Source organism: Saprolegnia diclina, assembly GCF_000281045.1.
Source record: "Saprolegnia diclina VS20 unplaced genomic scaffold supercont1.20, whole genome shotgun sequence".
NCBI lineage: Eukaryota > Oomycota > Saprolegniomycetes > Saprolegniales > Saprolegniaceae > Saprolegnia > Saprolegnia diclina.
Window position 1 is genome coordinate 105843 of NW_008246087.1, and position 14521 is coordinate 120363.

General features: G+C 56.4%; 4 protein-coding genes and 1 non-coding gene across 5 annotated transcripts; 2 read left to right on the top strand and 3 right to left on the bottom strand.

Annotated features, from left to right (window-relative positions):
• Window positions 1-624: 624 nt before the first annotated feature.
• SDRG_07041 lies at window positions 625-697 on the bottom strand. The gene has a single exon. It is a non-coding gene; the product is annotated as a tRNA-Val (tRNA).
• Window positions 698-921: 224 nt separating this feature from the next.
• Window positions 922-6274, bottom strand: SDRG_07042 (hypothetical protein). The gene has a single exon (XM_008612858.1). It carries the CDS (start codon window positions 6259-6261, stop codon window positions 928-930), a length of 5334 nt encoding a protein of 1777 aa, XP_008611080.1. The 5' UTR covers window positions 6262-6274; the 3' UTR covers window positions 922-927.
• A 479-nt stretch (window positions 6275-6753) lies between these two features.
• Window positions 6754-8393, top strand: SDRG_07043 (hypothetical protein). The gene is made up of 2 exons (XM_008612859.1): window positions 6754-7211; window positions 7268-8393. The coding sequence occupies exons 1-2, from the start codon at window positions 6769-6771 to the stop codon at window positions 8334-8336; spliced, it is 1512 nt and encodes a 503-aa protein (XP_008611081.1). The 5' UTR covers window positions 6754-6768; the 3' UTR covers window positions 8337-8393.
• Window positions 8394-8726: 333 nt separating this feature from the next.
• On the bottom strand, window positions 8727-9515 carry SDRG_07044 (TKL protein kinase; the record flags this gene model as incomplete). The annotated part of the gene is made up of 4 exons (XM_008612860.1): window positions 8727-8935; window positions 8984-9104; window positions 9129-9212; window positions 9261-9515. The coding sequence occupies 4 exons, from the start codon at window positions 9513-9515 to the stop codon at window positions 8727-8729; spliced, it is 669 nt and encodes a 222-aa protein (XP_008611082.1).
• A 1738-nt stretch (window positions 9516-11253) lies between these two features.
• Window positions 11254-14429, top strand: SDRG_07045 (serine/threonine protein kinase; the record flags this gene model as incomplete). Its single annotated transcript, XM_008612861.1, has 16 exons — window positions 11254-11274; window positions 11332-11421; window positions 11465-11563; window positions 11615-11707; window positions 11757-11920; window positions 11961-12681; window positions 12725-12808; window positions 12854-12955; window positions 13002-13100; window positions 13141-13278; window positions 13325-13366; window positions 13419-13517; window positions 13583-13675; window positions 13721-13887; window positions 13948-14320; window positions 14373-14429. The coding sequence occupies 16 exons, from the start codon at window positions 11254-11256 to the stop codon at window positions 14427-14429; spliced, it is 2442 nt and encodes an 813-aa protein (XP_008611083.1).
• Between the last annotated feature and the right edge of the window lie 92 nt (window positions 14430-14521).

Here is a 14521-nt window from a genome sequence, read left to right on the forward strand (position 1 = left end):
TAGTAGGGCTGTGATGATGCCCGCTAAGTAACGACATTTTTATCGATCTATCACAGGGAGAATGCAGTAGGCTTCTTTAAATTTGGGAAAAGTATGTTTACGAATTGTTTGGATAAAATCATATTTTTATCCAAACAATTCGTAAACATACTTTTCCTAGACCAACTGCGTAGCTATGCCGCCGACCGCGACGCCTGGAAAGATTTGACTGACCGTGTCGTCACGGGCCTCACCCGCGGCCACAAGCGTCGTAGGGCGACGACAGAAGAGCCAGACGAGCCCCCGCGCCGCCGCCTGCGCAGCCACGGACCGGCGAGCGAATGAAGAAGAAGGAGATTGCTAGTCTCTACGTATGCGAAGTCTTTGTGTAACTATGAAGATAACGCGAAACACGTTCATATATATAAAATCATATTTTTACAATCACGAGCGAGCGCATTTCTTGGCGAGGAGATGGTCGCAACGGCTTCGTTTTGAAGTGGGTTGGAAGCAGAACGAGACGGATGCATTTTCTTTTGACAAGGAGGGTGAAATAGGGTCGCTAGTGAATAAATGATAAAAAAAAAATCGGATAAATGAAAGAAATGGGTTCTAAACTGGTTTGGAGTGCGTAAAAAGAATGTTTGGTCTTGCCCGGACTTGAACCGGGGGCCTTCTCCACGTCAAGGAGACGTGATAACCGCTACACTACAAGACCTTGCGTGTACATTCACATTTCATAACGTCTAAATTATATATACAATCCACTTGATTCATCCAGCTCCCATACGCTCCAAAAACACCTCTTACCACCTCCTCCAAGACATCACACCGCACAGGCATAGGCATGCGGCTCGCGCGACTTTTGTCTATAAAGTGTACTAGTAGTTAGTCGTCCGATAAACGCCAACCAAAAATGAAAAAATATATACCACGTTCGCTAAACTATTAGAGATGCAGCGGAAAGGCATGCGCAAAGCGCTCTTCTTTGGCCGCGCGGGATTGAGGCCGGGGCGTCGGGAGCGCGGTTGACACGAAGCGCCACGTCTTGATATCGAGGAGGTAGATGTGCCCCTGGCCCTTCCACGACAAGACGCCCGCCATGATGGCCGACGTCGTGTCAATGTAGTAGACGCCATTGGCCACCCAGTGTTTGAACGTGAGCATGTGATAACCCTGGGCGTTGAGCAAGAGCGGAGGCGTAAAAATTGGTGTCAAATTCGGTGACGATCGGCGCGCATACAGGTAGCAAACCACACACGCCACGAGTGCCAAGCCCATACACTCGAGGCAGCGGCGCTGGTCACCGAGTACAATGGTGCCGCTGTCGCAATAGAGCGCAAAGTCCATATTCAGAGCCGCGCACTTGCGCTGCATCGATGCGTCGTACGGCTGCGGCGACAGCAGCGTCCAGAGCGAGGCAAGCACCCACGTCCAGTTGGCGCTAACCGAGCCATACGAGTACGTGTACTGCCGCGTGAGCGCGCTTCCAACGTCGTTGAGGACGTAGACAAACCAAGTGAGTTCGGACGTGGCGAGGAGCGCTTTGTACGAGTCCAATGGCGGCGCTTTCACAAAGGTTACGCCGTTCTGGTGGAGCAGCGGCAGTGGCGATGTATTGAGGAGCCAAATGGCTGTGAGCGACCGCAAGAGAATGATGGGACGGCCGACCCAAACGAGCCCGACGACGCGGTTGATGCACAGCAAGTTGAAGCTCTCAATGTACCCGCGGTGGTAGAGCGTCGAGAGGGCGACAAGAACACTGACGCCAATGAGCGTACAAGTTACATATTGTACACACAGAAGACATAAGAACGAAAAGCTTTGTGGAATACCATTGGGGTCCGGTCGCACCTCGATCGGACCGGTTGCCGCCGAGAGCACGGTGAGGTTGCCAAGGTCGCCATGAAATGCCACGACATCGCGATGCCCGACGACCCATTCCACAAGGTAGCACCAGCCGTAGAACGTCCACGCAGCGTCCGATGCATTGAGAAGAGGTAAGCGTGCGAGGGAGGTGACGTTGCTGTTGGTGTCGAGAAGAAACTGAACGAGAATCACGTCGAGTGCATCGACAGCGCGCATTGCATCGGTCACAAGCAGCGGCAAGGACGCGTCGACGACTGACGCACCGACACTCGAGAGAAAATTTAGGGTGCCCGCGTGACGCGCCGTGCAGTTGGCGGGGGTTCGCGTGTCCAGCGCGCAGATCGCCGTCGTGTTCATGTCTGATACCGACGCGTTCATTGCGGCGAGTACGACCAGCTTTTGCAAGAGCGACAGCTCCAGTCGATCTGAAAAGACTGCGTTGCACATGTTGGTGACGCTGTAGCCGAGGTAGAGGCCGTTCTCGGGTAGCCACGGCTTGGTGTCGGTGCCACAGAGCACGTTCCCACCGGTAAATTGAATAGTGGTTGCGTGCAAGAGGTGGTGCGGCACGGGGGCATACCACGGCGGCGCCGAGAGGACACTGTAGGCTGCTGCCGCCGATGCGTCTTCAGCGACAAGACGGGTGATGCGCTGTGAGACAACCGTATAAAACCATAGCAAACTTGAGGGACATGGGACGTAGTAGCTGTCGATCGCGCCAAATGGACCCATGGATGCGTCCAGAAGCGTGAACCCTGGGTTCAACGGCGACAATAGTGTCGTATTGTCCACCAACAAGGCGGCGCGCGTGACGTTGGCAAAGGCGAACGCTGCGCTCGCGCGCAAGAGACTTGACGCGCTAATTTGTGTGGCATTCGGTGTGATGGCCCAGAGATCACTTGCGAACGTCCAGTAGAGCTTGTAGCTTGTTTGCTGCTGGCAATGGTAGGCGCCGTCCGACTGGCTGAGCAGCAGCGGGTACGAGAGACCGAGTGCGCTCACAATCGTAATCGTATCGATCATGCCGAGTGACTTGTAGTTTTGCCACTGCAGTTGGTACGTGGAAATACCATGCTTTTGCCAAAAGTCGACTTCATCCGGGATCGAAGTGTGGACCATTGCTGAGGGTACTGTCGTGAGCCACTCTCTTCCTTCGAGCGACGTTTCCAGGTGCCGCTGAAACCCAATCTCAAACGACGTGCCCCAGCAGCGCATCCAGACATCCCAGTCGTTGAGATTCCGGAGTCCTGTCTCCAGATACACGGCACCATTCGTTCGCATCGCCGAGGTCTCGCACCGCGCTTGTCGATGCAACGTGGACGCCATAGACCATATACGACGCACGTCCAACCAGCAGTACTGCGTTGACATCCACGGCAAGGCACACGGATCCATGTTTCGCAAATCCATGACCACCTCGGTCAAGAGACGCGATGACGCGTACAGCTGACGACGCGCCGCGCCGTCACTCCACGTGATGACCGTGCTCGAGCCATTGTAGAGCTGGCTCGTATCGCCCAGACCCGGGTCGTCGAGCATCAGCGGCGATCGCTGCTCCAAGGACGACGCCAGGAGAAGCTGGCGGTTGAACACATTGGCCAAGAACGGTTGCATGCCCGAGCTGTTGTAGCCGGCCCAGCCATAATCGTTGCTCAAGCTCGTCAAGACAACGTTAAAATACGCAATGTTGCTCGAGAGTGTGCCCATAACATAGAGAAAGCCAACGAGGTGCCAAAACCGCTGCGACGCGCAGGCAGCAAACACCTCCAAGCTCGTGCTCAACGTCACGGGGGTGGCGTTGGAGACGCGGTGCAGCGCTGGCATCGAGCCAAACGCTGACGAGACGATCGTTGTAAATACCGTGAGATGGCGGCCCATGAACGGGACACTCTCTTGTACAACTTCCAGCGGCAAGTACATCCACCGGTTGATATCAAACACGCAGTAGGCGCCATCCCACGTCGTTAAAAAGAGACCTGCCATCGCAGAAGCGGCAAAGTTCAATGTCGGTGTGGTGTTGGCCCCAAAGGCGTGGACCGAGCCTTGGAGTAGGAGCGAGGGCGGTCGTTGAAGTGGCGCCACCGTTGGTCGATGCCGGCGACATCGCTTGACGCATACAGCCACCACATAGCCAACGAAAACGCCAAAGAGCTGCAGTAAGACCAGCGACACTAGCTGATCGAAGGACCCAATACGAACGCTGGCACTGCAGCACTCCAGTTGCCAGTCCATGTTGAACAAGTCGCAGCGGCGGTGGACCGACGCCGCGACCTTTACGGGGGCCCACGCGTCGACAAGAAGGACCATTCCCCACGTGATGACGGCGCTGCCCATCGCCGCGTGGTGGGTGTAGCCCGACGTCAACGGATGCAGCACTTCGTAAGCAACGTATGTCAGCCACGACGCTTCGCTGGCGAGCACGGCCGATGCCAACATCGATCGGGGCTGCCACTGCAGCTGCCACACGTCGCTGTGGACAACCATCGGGACAAGGGGGGCCGTCGAGAGACACAGCAGCGCGGTCATCGCACGGACGCCAAGCAGCGTTCGATTGAGCCAAACCGACGACACGAGCCGTGAAAAAAGAAACCACGGGGTTGTCCCCGGGCGCGGGCGATGGCGGCACACCAAGAGGAGGCAGAGACATCCGATGGCCCCGAGGACCCCTGTCACGACACTGGACGTGATCCAGAGGTACTTGCCCACGTTGGTGTTGGTGCGAATGCCAATGCTGGGGGGTGACAGCGGGGTATACGCATACGAGACCAAGTGCAATGTGCGAACATCGCCCTCGAACGCAAGTGCTTCGCGTATATTGTGGGCCCAATCGTACACATTGATATAGCCGAAAAAGTCAAAGCGCTCACCCAAGAGGAGCACCGTTTGCAGCGAGAGGGCCGAGCCGTTGAGGACAACTTGGACTTTGGCCAGTTGCAACTCGTGCAGCGATACATGATCAATGTGCGACAAGAACGGCGCCAAGAGGCGGTACACGTATGTGAGATGCGGCAAGAGTCGCTCGCACAAGGCGACTTGGGTTGGCACTTGAGCGCAAATATCGTCCAGTTGTCCGTCCACCATGTGCAAAGCAAAGAGCGTATTCATCGCCGAGAGTGGAAACTCCGCCGGGACTTGTGTTCCGCACGCGTCGTCAAAGCCAAAGGCCCGTAGTACAAATGGCATGGGCGCGCCGTTGCTGCACATGAGGTTGCCGCTCACAAAGCGCAGTGAGGGATCTTGCCACTTATAGGGGACAACCACGGCGTTTAGAAGCGGCAAGGACGCCAGTGCCTCGTACAGTGTCGCGTTATTTGCAACCAGATCGTAGAGCTGGGCGTCAAACTGCGATACGGCGTCAGCGAGCCGCGGTGGCACGCGCAGCCAGCGCAAATCGATCGAGTTGAGCGGACCCAAGGACAACGTGATGACCTGGTTGACCGCGTTCAGGGGCATGCCCACGTCGTAGGCGACGAGCTCGTCCATATCTTCCCAGCCAAAATACGTTGCGGTATTGACCACGAGGCTTTGGTTGGGCCAAATCGCATTCAAGTCGTTGCCAAGACTCTGGTACATGTACGAGGTCGTCCACGACGCACCACGGCGCAGCGCGCGGATCGACGTCACCGGCAAGTCGTACGTAATTCCGAGCGCGTTCATGATGGCGACGTTCTCGTTGATACCTAGCTGGACGCGGTTGCCATACTGGAGTTGAAAACGACCAAGTCCCCGCGCCTCCCAGTACGCTCTTTCGTCATCGATAGCGAGCAACGTGTGGTGGTACATGGCATCGACCCATGACGCCCCCTCGGCCGACGACGCGGTAATCGATGACGCAATCTTGGTGGCGAAGGCGCCCCCGGACGCAATATTCCACGCGTCCACATCAATATTTCGCAAAACGGCTTCGAGGTACACGGCACCGTTGTCGACGTCGGTGGAAACACAGCGCTCAAGCCGACGCGGCGTATGCGCGAGCACGTAGCGCCGCTGCAAATCGACCCAGCAGTACGGTGTGATCATGAACGAGACAGCACTGGGATCGAGGCGCCGCAAGCCCGGAATCGCCACCGCTAGGTCAGTGAGCTCTTGGTAGAGTAAAAGGCGCGGGTAGGCCGGGTTGACACCCATCGAGGCGAGCTGCCAAATCGACGCGCTGGGTGCTAATAGGTCGATCGGGACAGGGTTCGAACCCGAGTGGAGCGTGCCAAGATGCTGGTTCAAGACGGCGCCAAGAAGTCCCAGTGTGTTGAGTGCGTCAAAATGCGGCCAGAAAAGCCCGTTCTCCATGTACGGCGCAAACAGGTCTATGGCGTAGACGCTCAGACTTAGCGAAAGAGCAAGATAGAGCCACCCGGCGACCTCGAGTAGGTACTCGCGCGCCACGGGCGCCCGCGTTGGGCCTCTTCGCGGCATTGTAGTTCTAAAACCGATTATTGAGGTTTCACCCAGTGCCAACTTTTTTTTCAGGTTCACATGGTTGCATACGGCAGTGGAGAGAGCAACGGACGACGGAATTTGTATGTGCCCGCGAAGGCGGCTCGGACAGTGGGCTCGTGAGGCGATAAGCAAAGCGAACCGCCATACATGCAAGGACGCTTCCAGCAGCCGCCAAGCCGCTATAATATGTCCAGCTAGAATACTCTGGAAGCGGAGATGTTGCCTTCTATGGCGACGAACCATTGGCAGCGAGTTGATCTATGGATGTATAATAATTTATAACTAAAAAAGACTTCTTGAAGTTAACGTCGGCCTCTCGATTGCGCGCTTGGCATGTGCAAACTCGCGCAACTTCAACTTTGGTTGTACCCCGGTGTACCGATTCCGCACCGTCAAAAAAGAAAGCTGTACCCCGGTGTACCATCGAAACGGCAGCCAATGGCCTTGCGGCATTGCAACACTGGCACGGTGGCGGCGACGGGCATGAGCCAGTTTACGTACTTCTGCACGACGTGCGGCGTGACGGGCGAGGACAACTTTGACCGGAACGATGCGACGGGCGAGAGTATCTGCAACATCTGCGGCGCGCAGAACGCGCAGCAGAGCCGCAACGAAGAGTACGACATGGAGGACGCGCTCGCGATGCGCGGGTCGCGCAAGATCCGCCAAAAAGCCAAGCGCGCTCGGCGCGGCAAGGCGGCGAAGGAGGCCAGGCCGCTCGTGACGCTCGAGTCGTGCCTGCATGTGTCGCAGACCATCTTGCATCTGCAGGCCGAAGCGCTCGCGGTGGCGCTCAACGATCCTGGGCTTGTCGCGACCGTCGAAGAGCTCTGGTTCCACTTTCTGGGTATGTGGAGTGCGCATGGCACACGGCCGCTGCTCAACTGCTTCCTCTCCAAGGCCGGCCACGCCTCGGACAAGCCAGCGTACGTCGTCTTTATTTTAGGCGTCGCCTCATACTCATGCAACGATGGTATGGTAGCAACGCCCTGCTGGAGAGCGGGTACGAGACGCAGTGGGACTATGGCAACGACGGCAAAGGTGCAAAAGAAACCGAGCTCTCGCGGTTCTCGCTGCGGTCGCACTTGGGGCTCTTGTACCTTGCGGCGCGGCTGCGCCACCTCGGCGTGCTCACGAGCGACCTGTATGTGCTCGTGCGGGACGGGCGCCTGCCGTACGGCAACGTCCTGAGCTTGCTCCCGGACGCAATGACCGCGCCCGTCGATGCGCTGCATCTGTACTTCAACACAAACTTGCCGTACCTTGCCGTGACGGCCTCGACGATCACGGCCGAAGCCAACTACCTGCACTACCACCTCGACCTCGAGCTGCCACCGCTCAACATGTCGCTGGCGTTTCGCACCTGCGCGGCCGCCTTGCAGTTGCCAAATGCCGTGTCGGAGGCTTTTAGTATACTTCAAACGGTCTTGCCGCCCGAGACGATGGCGGCTGAAGGCAGCGGCACCAAGCTGTGGCTGCTTCCGTCCGAAGTCGACTTTGTCGCCCGCGTCCTCGTCGCGCTCAAGCTTTGCCCGTCCTGGCACCTCTTGGTCTACACGTCCAACACAGACAAGGACGAGGCGTTCTCGCTCATGTTTCCGCTCGACGCGCGCGCGCCGCGCCTGAAGCGCAAGCACCTGCACGCATTTGTCGCTGCCACCGATGACGCGCGGCATGGCCAGTGGAGTCGCGTCACCGTGCCATCGCACCTCGACGACCACATTGAAGCGCTGCAGACGATTGCTGCCGACGAGACGGTCGAGACCCTTGTCAAGCCGGCGCCTGTAGTGGCCTTTGCGCCGATGCACAACGCGACGGGTGCGCCGGTCGACCAAGTGCCGACGACGCCTGACGACGCACCGTTCTACCCGTATTATCGGTACCCGCGCGAAGTTCGACTACAGCACGTCGATGGCGCGACCGAGCATTTGGTGTCGGTCTTGGCCGAGTACATGGACATGCCGCGACTTGTGGTATTCGAAGCTGTCGCGACGCTCGAGAAACTCTACTTGCCACTCACAGACGTCGTTCCACCGACCGTGTTTCGGTAAACTAGGATGTATTATCGAATGCAATAGTTTGTCAATATCAATGGCGGACGGTTTGTCAGTTCAATCGGGCGGTTTCGTTTCAAAGACACCCGACGGTGTACACTCCATTGTGGGATCATCCGAGTACAGGAATCTGTGTGCGACCTCGCGCGAGCTATGACTCGGCGAGTGGGGTGCACCGTACGTATGCGACGTCTTCTAGTTTGTTTTTACGAACTTGATTTTAACGCGAACTCGTTTGATTGATTGATTGATCAATTGATTGATTGATCGGTTGATTGATTGACTAATTCATTGACTAATTTCATTCTTTTTGTCGCCAATACCAGTCAAGTAAATACGACTGCTGTGCAATTCGATGACATCAATGCGTGGTGGGGCGACTATACACTACAGGACATGGTGTAGAATTGGTGCTGCCATGTGCACGGCGATGGCGTGGGCGATCTCGACGGCCATGGGGCGGGCCTCGGGCTCCCACTGGGTACACGCCATCGCAAGCGCATGGACCCACGGCGGGCATGACGGCATGTCCATCACGGGCCGTAGACTTCCTTGAACGACGCGCGAAATAATGGCCGTCTCTGCCAGCGGCATCCCTAGTCCTATCGTGTTTAGAGTATTGTTGCTTGCGTTTAGAGTCGCACCGCAATCGTTGCGCAGCGTGTGGTACGGTAAGCAATGCGTGGCCAATTCCGAGAGAAGCACGCCAAATGAGTAAACGTCGACGGCCGTCGTGTAGTGCGTGTCGAGTAGTACCTCGGGCGCCTAAAAACAAGCAAAAATGACAACCATCCAGCGACATGTGCCAACGCCCAACGTCATCATCTCGGACGACAGTTCGCGAGACGCGCCAAAGTCCGTGAGCTTGGTTCCCTAGTCGACAACACTATTTTCCGAGGGCTTGGTAGGGAATAGGGCTACTTTGGTCGAGTCGAGCAACACGTTTCGGGACTTGAGATCGCGGTGGATGATGGAAAGTGAGTGCAAATAGACAAGACCCGCCGCAATCGCCAACATGCACGTCGCCTTGTCGTGCCAGCGAAATGTCTCGGAATTTGTGGCACTCAAGACGCCCCGAAGGTCGCCTTGGTCCATCCACTCGAGGACCATCTGGAGCTTGGAAGGGACGCGCCAGCTTGCACCGAGCGTTTGCACAATGTAGGCGCTCTCCATCATAATCCAGATACTTCGTCTATATCCACGCAACTTGAAGTTGTTACCGAGACGAGAGTTTGATCTCGTCGACGAAGCGTGCAAGATAACGGTGCAAAGCTTTATATATTGACTGATGTATACGATATAAGGCTATTATGGTAGCTTATAATGTGCTTTGCAGGCGTTGTGCATCTCCATCTGCGCTTCCCGGGATAGATCCAACCCACAACCAAAACTGGATCCAACCGCATATTCTAGCACACGGCGGCGTATGATTGCTTGCCTACTTTCGCGACGACAAGAAGAGGACACGTTCCATCGCATGCCTTCTTGCATGCTCGGTCCATTCGGTACCGCGTGTAGAGGCCGACTTCGCACGTGGCGGCCAACTTGCCGAGTTGTTGAGGATGACTTGACGCTGGGGCGTATTCTTGTCATCGCGCTTGCGCTTCTTGCACCGAGTCGTCGGGGAGGTACTTATGTGTTGCAAGTAGTCGCGCGGTTTACTTCAACGTCGATGAGTTGACTTGACTGCATGGGAGCCACATCGTAGAGACCCATGTCCACAGAGCCTTGGTCTGGTGGGCGCGCTGTACAGCAGCAGTATCAAGCGCAGCCGGTTGGAAGCTGACAGTGGATGAAAAGCCCTTGCGTGCCGTTCGGCTCGTCGTCAAGGCGTCGAGGATGCCGCCGAAAGAGCTGCGCTTGGATGCGAGACAACGGCGATCGCATGGGGCGTACGGGCAGTGCACCGTGTGCTGCCGGCGGATGCCGCAGAGGTTGCAGACCGGAACTCCATTCGGTGCTACGACCCGAGTCTTCGGGCCCGGTCGATCTGCTCGGACTCGCGCTCGGACGTTGCGCGTGCGCTCTTCCATCTCTGTGTGGCTCTGAGGCAATAGACTCTCGCCACGAAGTTACAAGTCGCGTCCAATGAATATTAGAGAACTTTCGTAGCTAATGTGCAGCAATCCGAAGTCTCCGCCAGTCATATCGAATATATCATTGTTTAGCTATTTGATTGAGAAAAAAGGCTTGGAGGGGTAGGTCTAGAGTTGGTCGGGTTGCACTTACTTGGTTTATACAAATTGCAAGTCTAGTTTATGGACATGACCCTTGTCGTGCTACCAGCCACGAGGGCGCAGTGCTGGTGTGTAGCAGCTTCCACATACAACGAGTGCCCGGTTTCCCAGTGGCTGCACCTGTTTCCTTCCTTCTCTTTTCTCTCACGCCGTGTCCCTAAAATTGTAGATTGCAACATTTATGGTAATACATTCGCCGACGCAGCAATCCCGTGCAATGCTGTACTACTGCGTGCAGTCAAGAGTAAACTGATATCACATCCTTTCTCTTCGTTTGCCTCATTTGAGGTCAGTCAAATCAAAAGGAAGCGGATCGCCTTTTGAGACAGTTTTGGAGTACGGGAAGCATATACAACACAATTTAAAGGGGAATCGAATGGTGTAGTTCTTATGGACAGAAACGTCGTAATTCTAGTGCAAATTACGTGTCAAAAGGTCGTCAGGATAGGGCTATTCGCCGACAGCTGACCAATCAGTGACCTGTTGTCCGCCTCCGGCGCTCCTAAGCTCTGCCATTGGCTCCTGCCGTCTATCACCTTCACCGTTTGACCAATGAGATCGCTAGAAAGCGACCAATCAAAAGCGCTGAAACCTTTGGGCCCTGTTTTCTCAAAACGTTAGAAGGCCGATAGCGGCTCCTTTTGATTTGACTGACCTCATTTTTGAATTGGCGACGAATGAGCTCAACGGCAAACGAGGTACGACCGCCCTTGATCACTCTGCAGCATCTTCATCCTATTCTCTCTATGGTGTAGCAAGCGCTCTTGACGGCCGCGTCGACGGGCGACGTGGCCGAGATCCGGCGACTCTTAAACGAGGGCGTCGATATCGAGTGCACCGACAAGGTATGTCCTAGGATCTTGGAGAGATGGCGCATGCATCTATTAGGAGCAATGGACGCCGTTGCACAAGGCGGCGCACGGCGGCCACGCAGACGCCGTCCGTCTCTTGCTCGAGAAGATGGCAGATGCATCGACTTCGATGCCGGTACAATTCCAGTGGTTGCTCTCGCGTGCTCATGGGAATAATCGACAACAGAACGGACAAACGCTGCTGGCGTCAGTCATTCAGCACCATCAGTTTGCTATCGCAGACATCCTGCACCCGATCTCGTACCCCGAACCACACACGGTAAGGCCGTGGACGGTGGGGACAGGTTGTCGTTACTTGTTTTGAGTAGGCTACGGTGGATGGCATTGTCGTCGAGGCCGAACTCTCGCGGGGTTCGATGACCTCTGTTCTCAGGGCCACGTACCAAGGGCAATCAGTGGCTGTTAAAGGCCCCCGAATTCCCAACCAGCGCGTCGCCTGTATGCTTCGCGAAGAAGTGCACATGATGCAAATGTACGTATTCCAATTTCGTAATGTACTGACTAACTTACAGGGTCTCGTCGCCGTACGTCGTGCCACTGCTCGCCGTCCTCGACAATCGCTCGCGCGAGCCTGTCGTCCGTGACCTTAGACTCGAATTGTACAGCCCCGCGATGATCATGGAGTACATGGACCAAGGTGACTTGCACGCCTACCTCGAGGCAAAGCGACATGGACAGCCCGTCGCGCTGGACGTGTCGACGCTTGATGTCGCACTTGTGGTCGCACATGCGCTTGCCGACCTCCATCGGCAAAACATCGTCCACCGCGACGTCAACAGCCTCAACATCTTGCTCTCGACAACTCACTACATTCGGCTCGGTGGCTTCGGATCGGCGCGCCTCATGGACGATGACCTCATGACGTCCAACGCCGGCACTTTGTTCCGGATGGCCCCCGAAGTGATCCGAGTTGGCCATGGTGGACAAGGCCGAGCGTACACCACTGCCGCCGACATTTACTCGCTTGGCGTCGTCTTGACGGAGCTCGACACGCTCGACGTGCCGTACGCAGACGTGGCCGACCGCTGGTCGATTATGGAAAAGGTCCGCACCGGGCAGCTGCGCCCGCACATGAGCAACTCGTGCCCGAAATGGCTTGCGGACCTCGCCGACCAGTGTCTTGCATTCGACCCGAAGGAGCGCCCGACGGCCGAGGACATCATCAACGTCCTTTTGGCGCACCGCAACGACGACAATCGCTTGCCAATCGACCAAGGGAACGTCATCGACGAGGTCTAATCCCGGTAGCAATGGAACGATGACGTATATCAACTAGCTGCTCGCCGCCGTGCGCCACAAGAACGTGATCCAGATGCGGCAGCTTCTCGCAAGCGACTTTGATCCTGACGTGCAAGACGATGTATGCTTGGACAGCCCAAATTTCGCACTAACAACTCGACCGTAGGCTGGCCTACCGCTACTGCACCTTGCTGTCGACGCCAACACTCCAGAGCTACTTGCCGCCATGCTGACATCGGACAAGTTTTCCATCAATGGCACCGACCTCGTACGTCGCTTCCTTGACGAAAATACGCCTCACAACAGCTAAATAGAGTCACAGCACGCCGCTGGACCACGCTGTCCGCAACCAGAACGTCGACGCCGCTCTCGCGCTTGTGCAGGCCAACGCTCAAGTCCAGAGTCTACCCCAGGTACGTACTCATGGTTGCAAGCTACAAAATGTTGTGTTAGGATGCGCTCTGCATGTTTGTTCAGACGATCGGCGCCCGTGCGTTCGGTATGTCGTTGCTCCGCGCTGCGTCCGATGGTGATGCGAGCAGCGTCGACCGGCTCCTGCGTGCTGGTGCGCAACGTCCAGCACTCACCAGCGTACACGACTTTCTCTGGATCAGTCTTGATTGTATCGTGCCTTTAGACTGGCGAGATGGCGGGAGCGTCACTGCCCAACACTGATCCGGTACGAGCCAGCCACGTGTTGTCGTTGTGTTGAAACAAATGTTTAACTGTAGGTTGTCACGAAGGCGCTCGTGTCGGCCGTGCTCCGAGGCCACGCCGCTGCCGCGCAATGTCTTTTGGATCTTGGCGCTGACGTGTCGACCATCTTGCCCGTCAGTCCAATGATTAGTGATCAATTTATCAACCCTAGTCCTCACAACAAAACACTTGGCTATAGAACGGACAAACGCTGTTGGCCGCCGCCGTCCAGCGGGGCTACTACAAAGTGGCAGAAATCGTCTGTCCTCGGATGTACGCTGGCTGCACTGTGGTACGAGTTAGGGCGTTGACTAGACTCTTCATGTGACGTCGCTAGCTGGTCACTTCGGCCCGTCTCCGGGTCGGGACCGAGCTTCGGAGAACGACTACCACCCTCGTCGCTAAAGGCACGCTCCACGACAAGCCCGTCGTCATCAAAGGGCCCACGCGATATCTACCTTGGTTGCAGAATGCCATGCGCCAGGAGGTGGCGGTCATGCAAACGTTCGTACTATATTGTCTTGATCTTGTCCGACAACTTCTCACGGGTTGCATCGGCAATAGACTCTCATCGCCGTATCTCCAGCCGCTGATCGCTGTCCTCGACGATGGCTCGCGCGAGCCTCACGTTGTCAAGTCGCAAATTGTCGTCGACCAAGAACGCCGATTGTGCAACCCGACCATGATCATGGAGGACATGGACTTGGGCGATCTGCAAAATTTCCTCGAGAACAAGCGAAACGAAAAGCGTTTGGCCATGGACGTCTCGACGGTCGACGTCGCCTTGGTGCTGGCGCATGCACTTGCCGATCTTCACAAGCACGAGATCATCCACCGCGACGTCAAGAGCCAAAACATCTTCCTCTCGACGACGCACTACATTCGGCTCGGTGACGTCGGGTCGGCGCGCACGGTTGACGAATCCATGACGGCCGGCGTCGGCACTACGCTTTGGATGGCCCCCGAAGTGCTTCGCGTGGACTTTGAAGACAAGGACCAGTCGTACACCATCGCCGCCGACATTTACTCGTTCGGCGTCGTCCTGACGGAGCTCGACACGCTCGACGTGCCGTACGCAGACGTGGCCGACCGCGACACGATCATGGCCAAGGTCCGCAACGGGCAGCTGCGTCCGCGC

Bases quoted from the DNA above. Each gene is read 5' to 3' on its own strand.
- SDRG_07043 (XM_008612859.1), top strand. From the start codon at position 6,769: ATGAGCCAGTTTACGTACTTCTGCACGACGTGCGGCGTGACGGGCGAG. The intron at 7,212-7,267 runs GTACGTCGTCTT...ATGGTATGGTAG, and splicing joins CACGCCTCGGACAAGCCAGC to CAACGCCCTGCTGGAGAGCG.
- SDRG_07042 (XM_008612858.1), bottom strand. From the start codon at position 6,261: ATGCCGCGAAGAGGCCCAACGCGGGCGCCCGTGGCGCGCGAGTACCTA.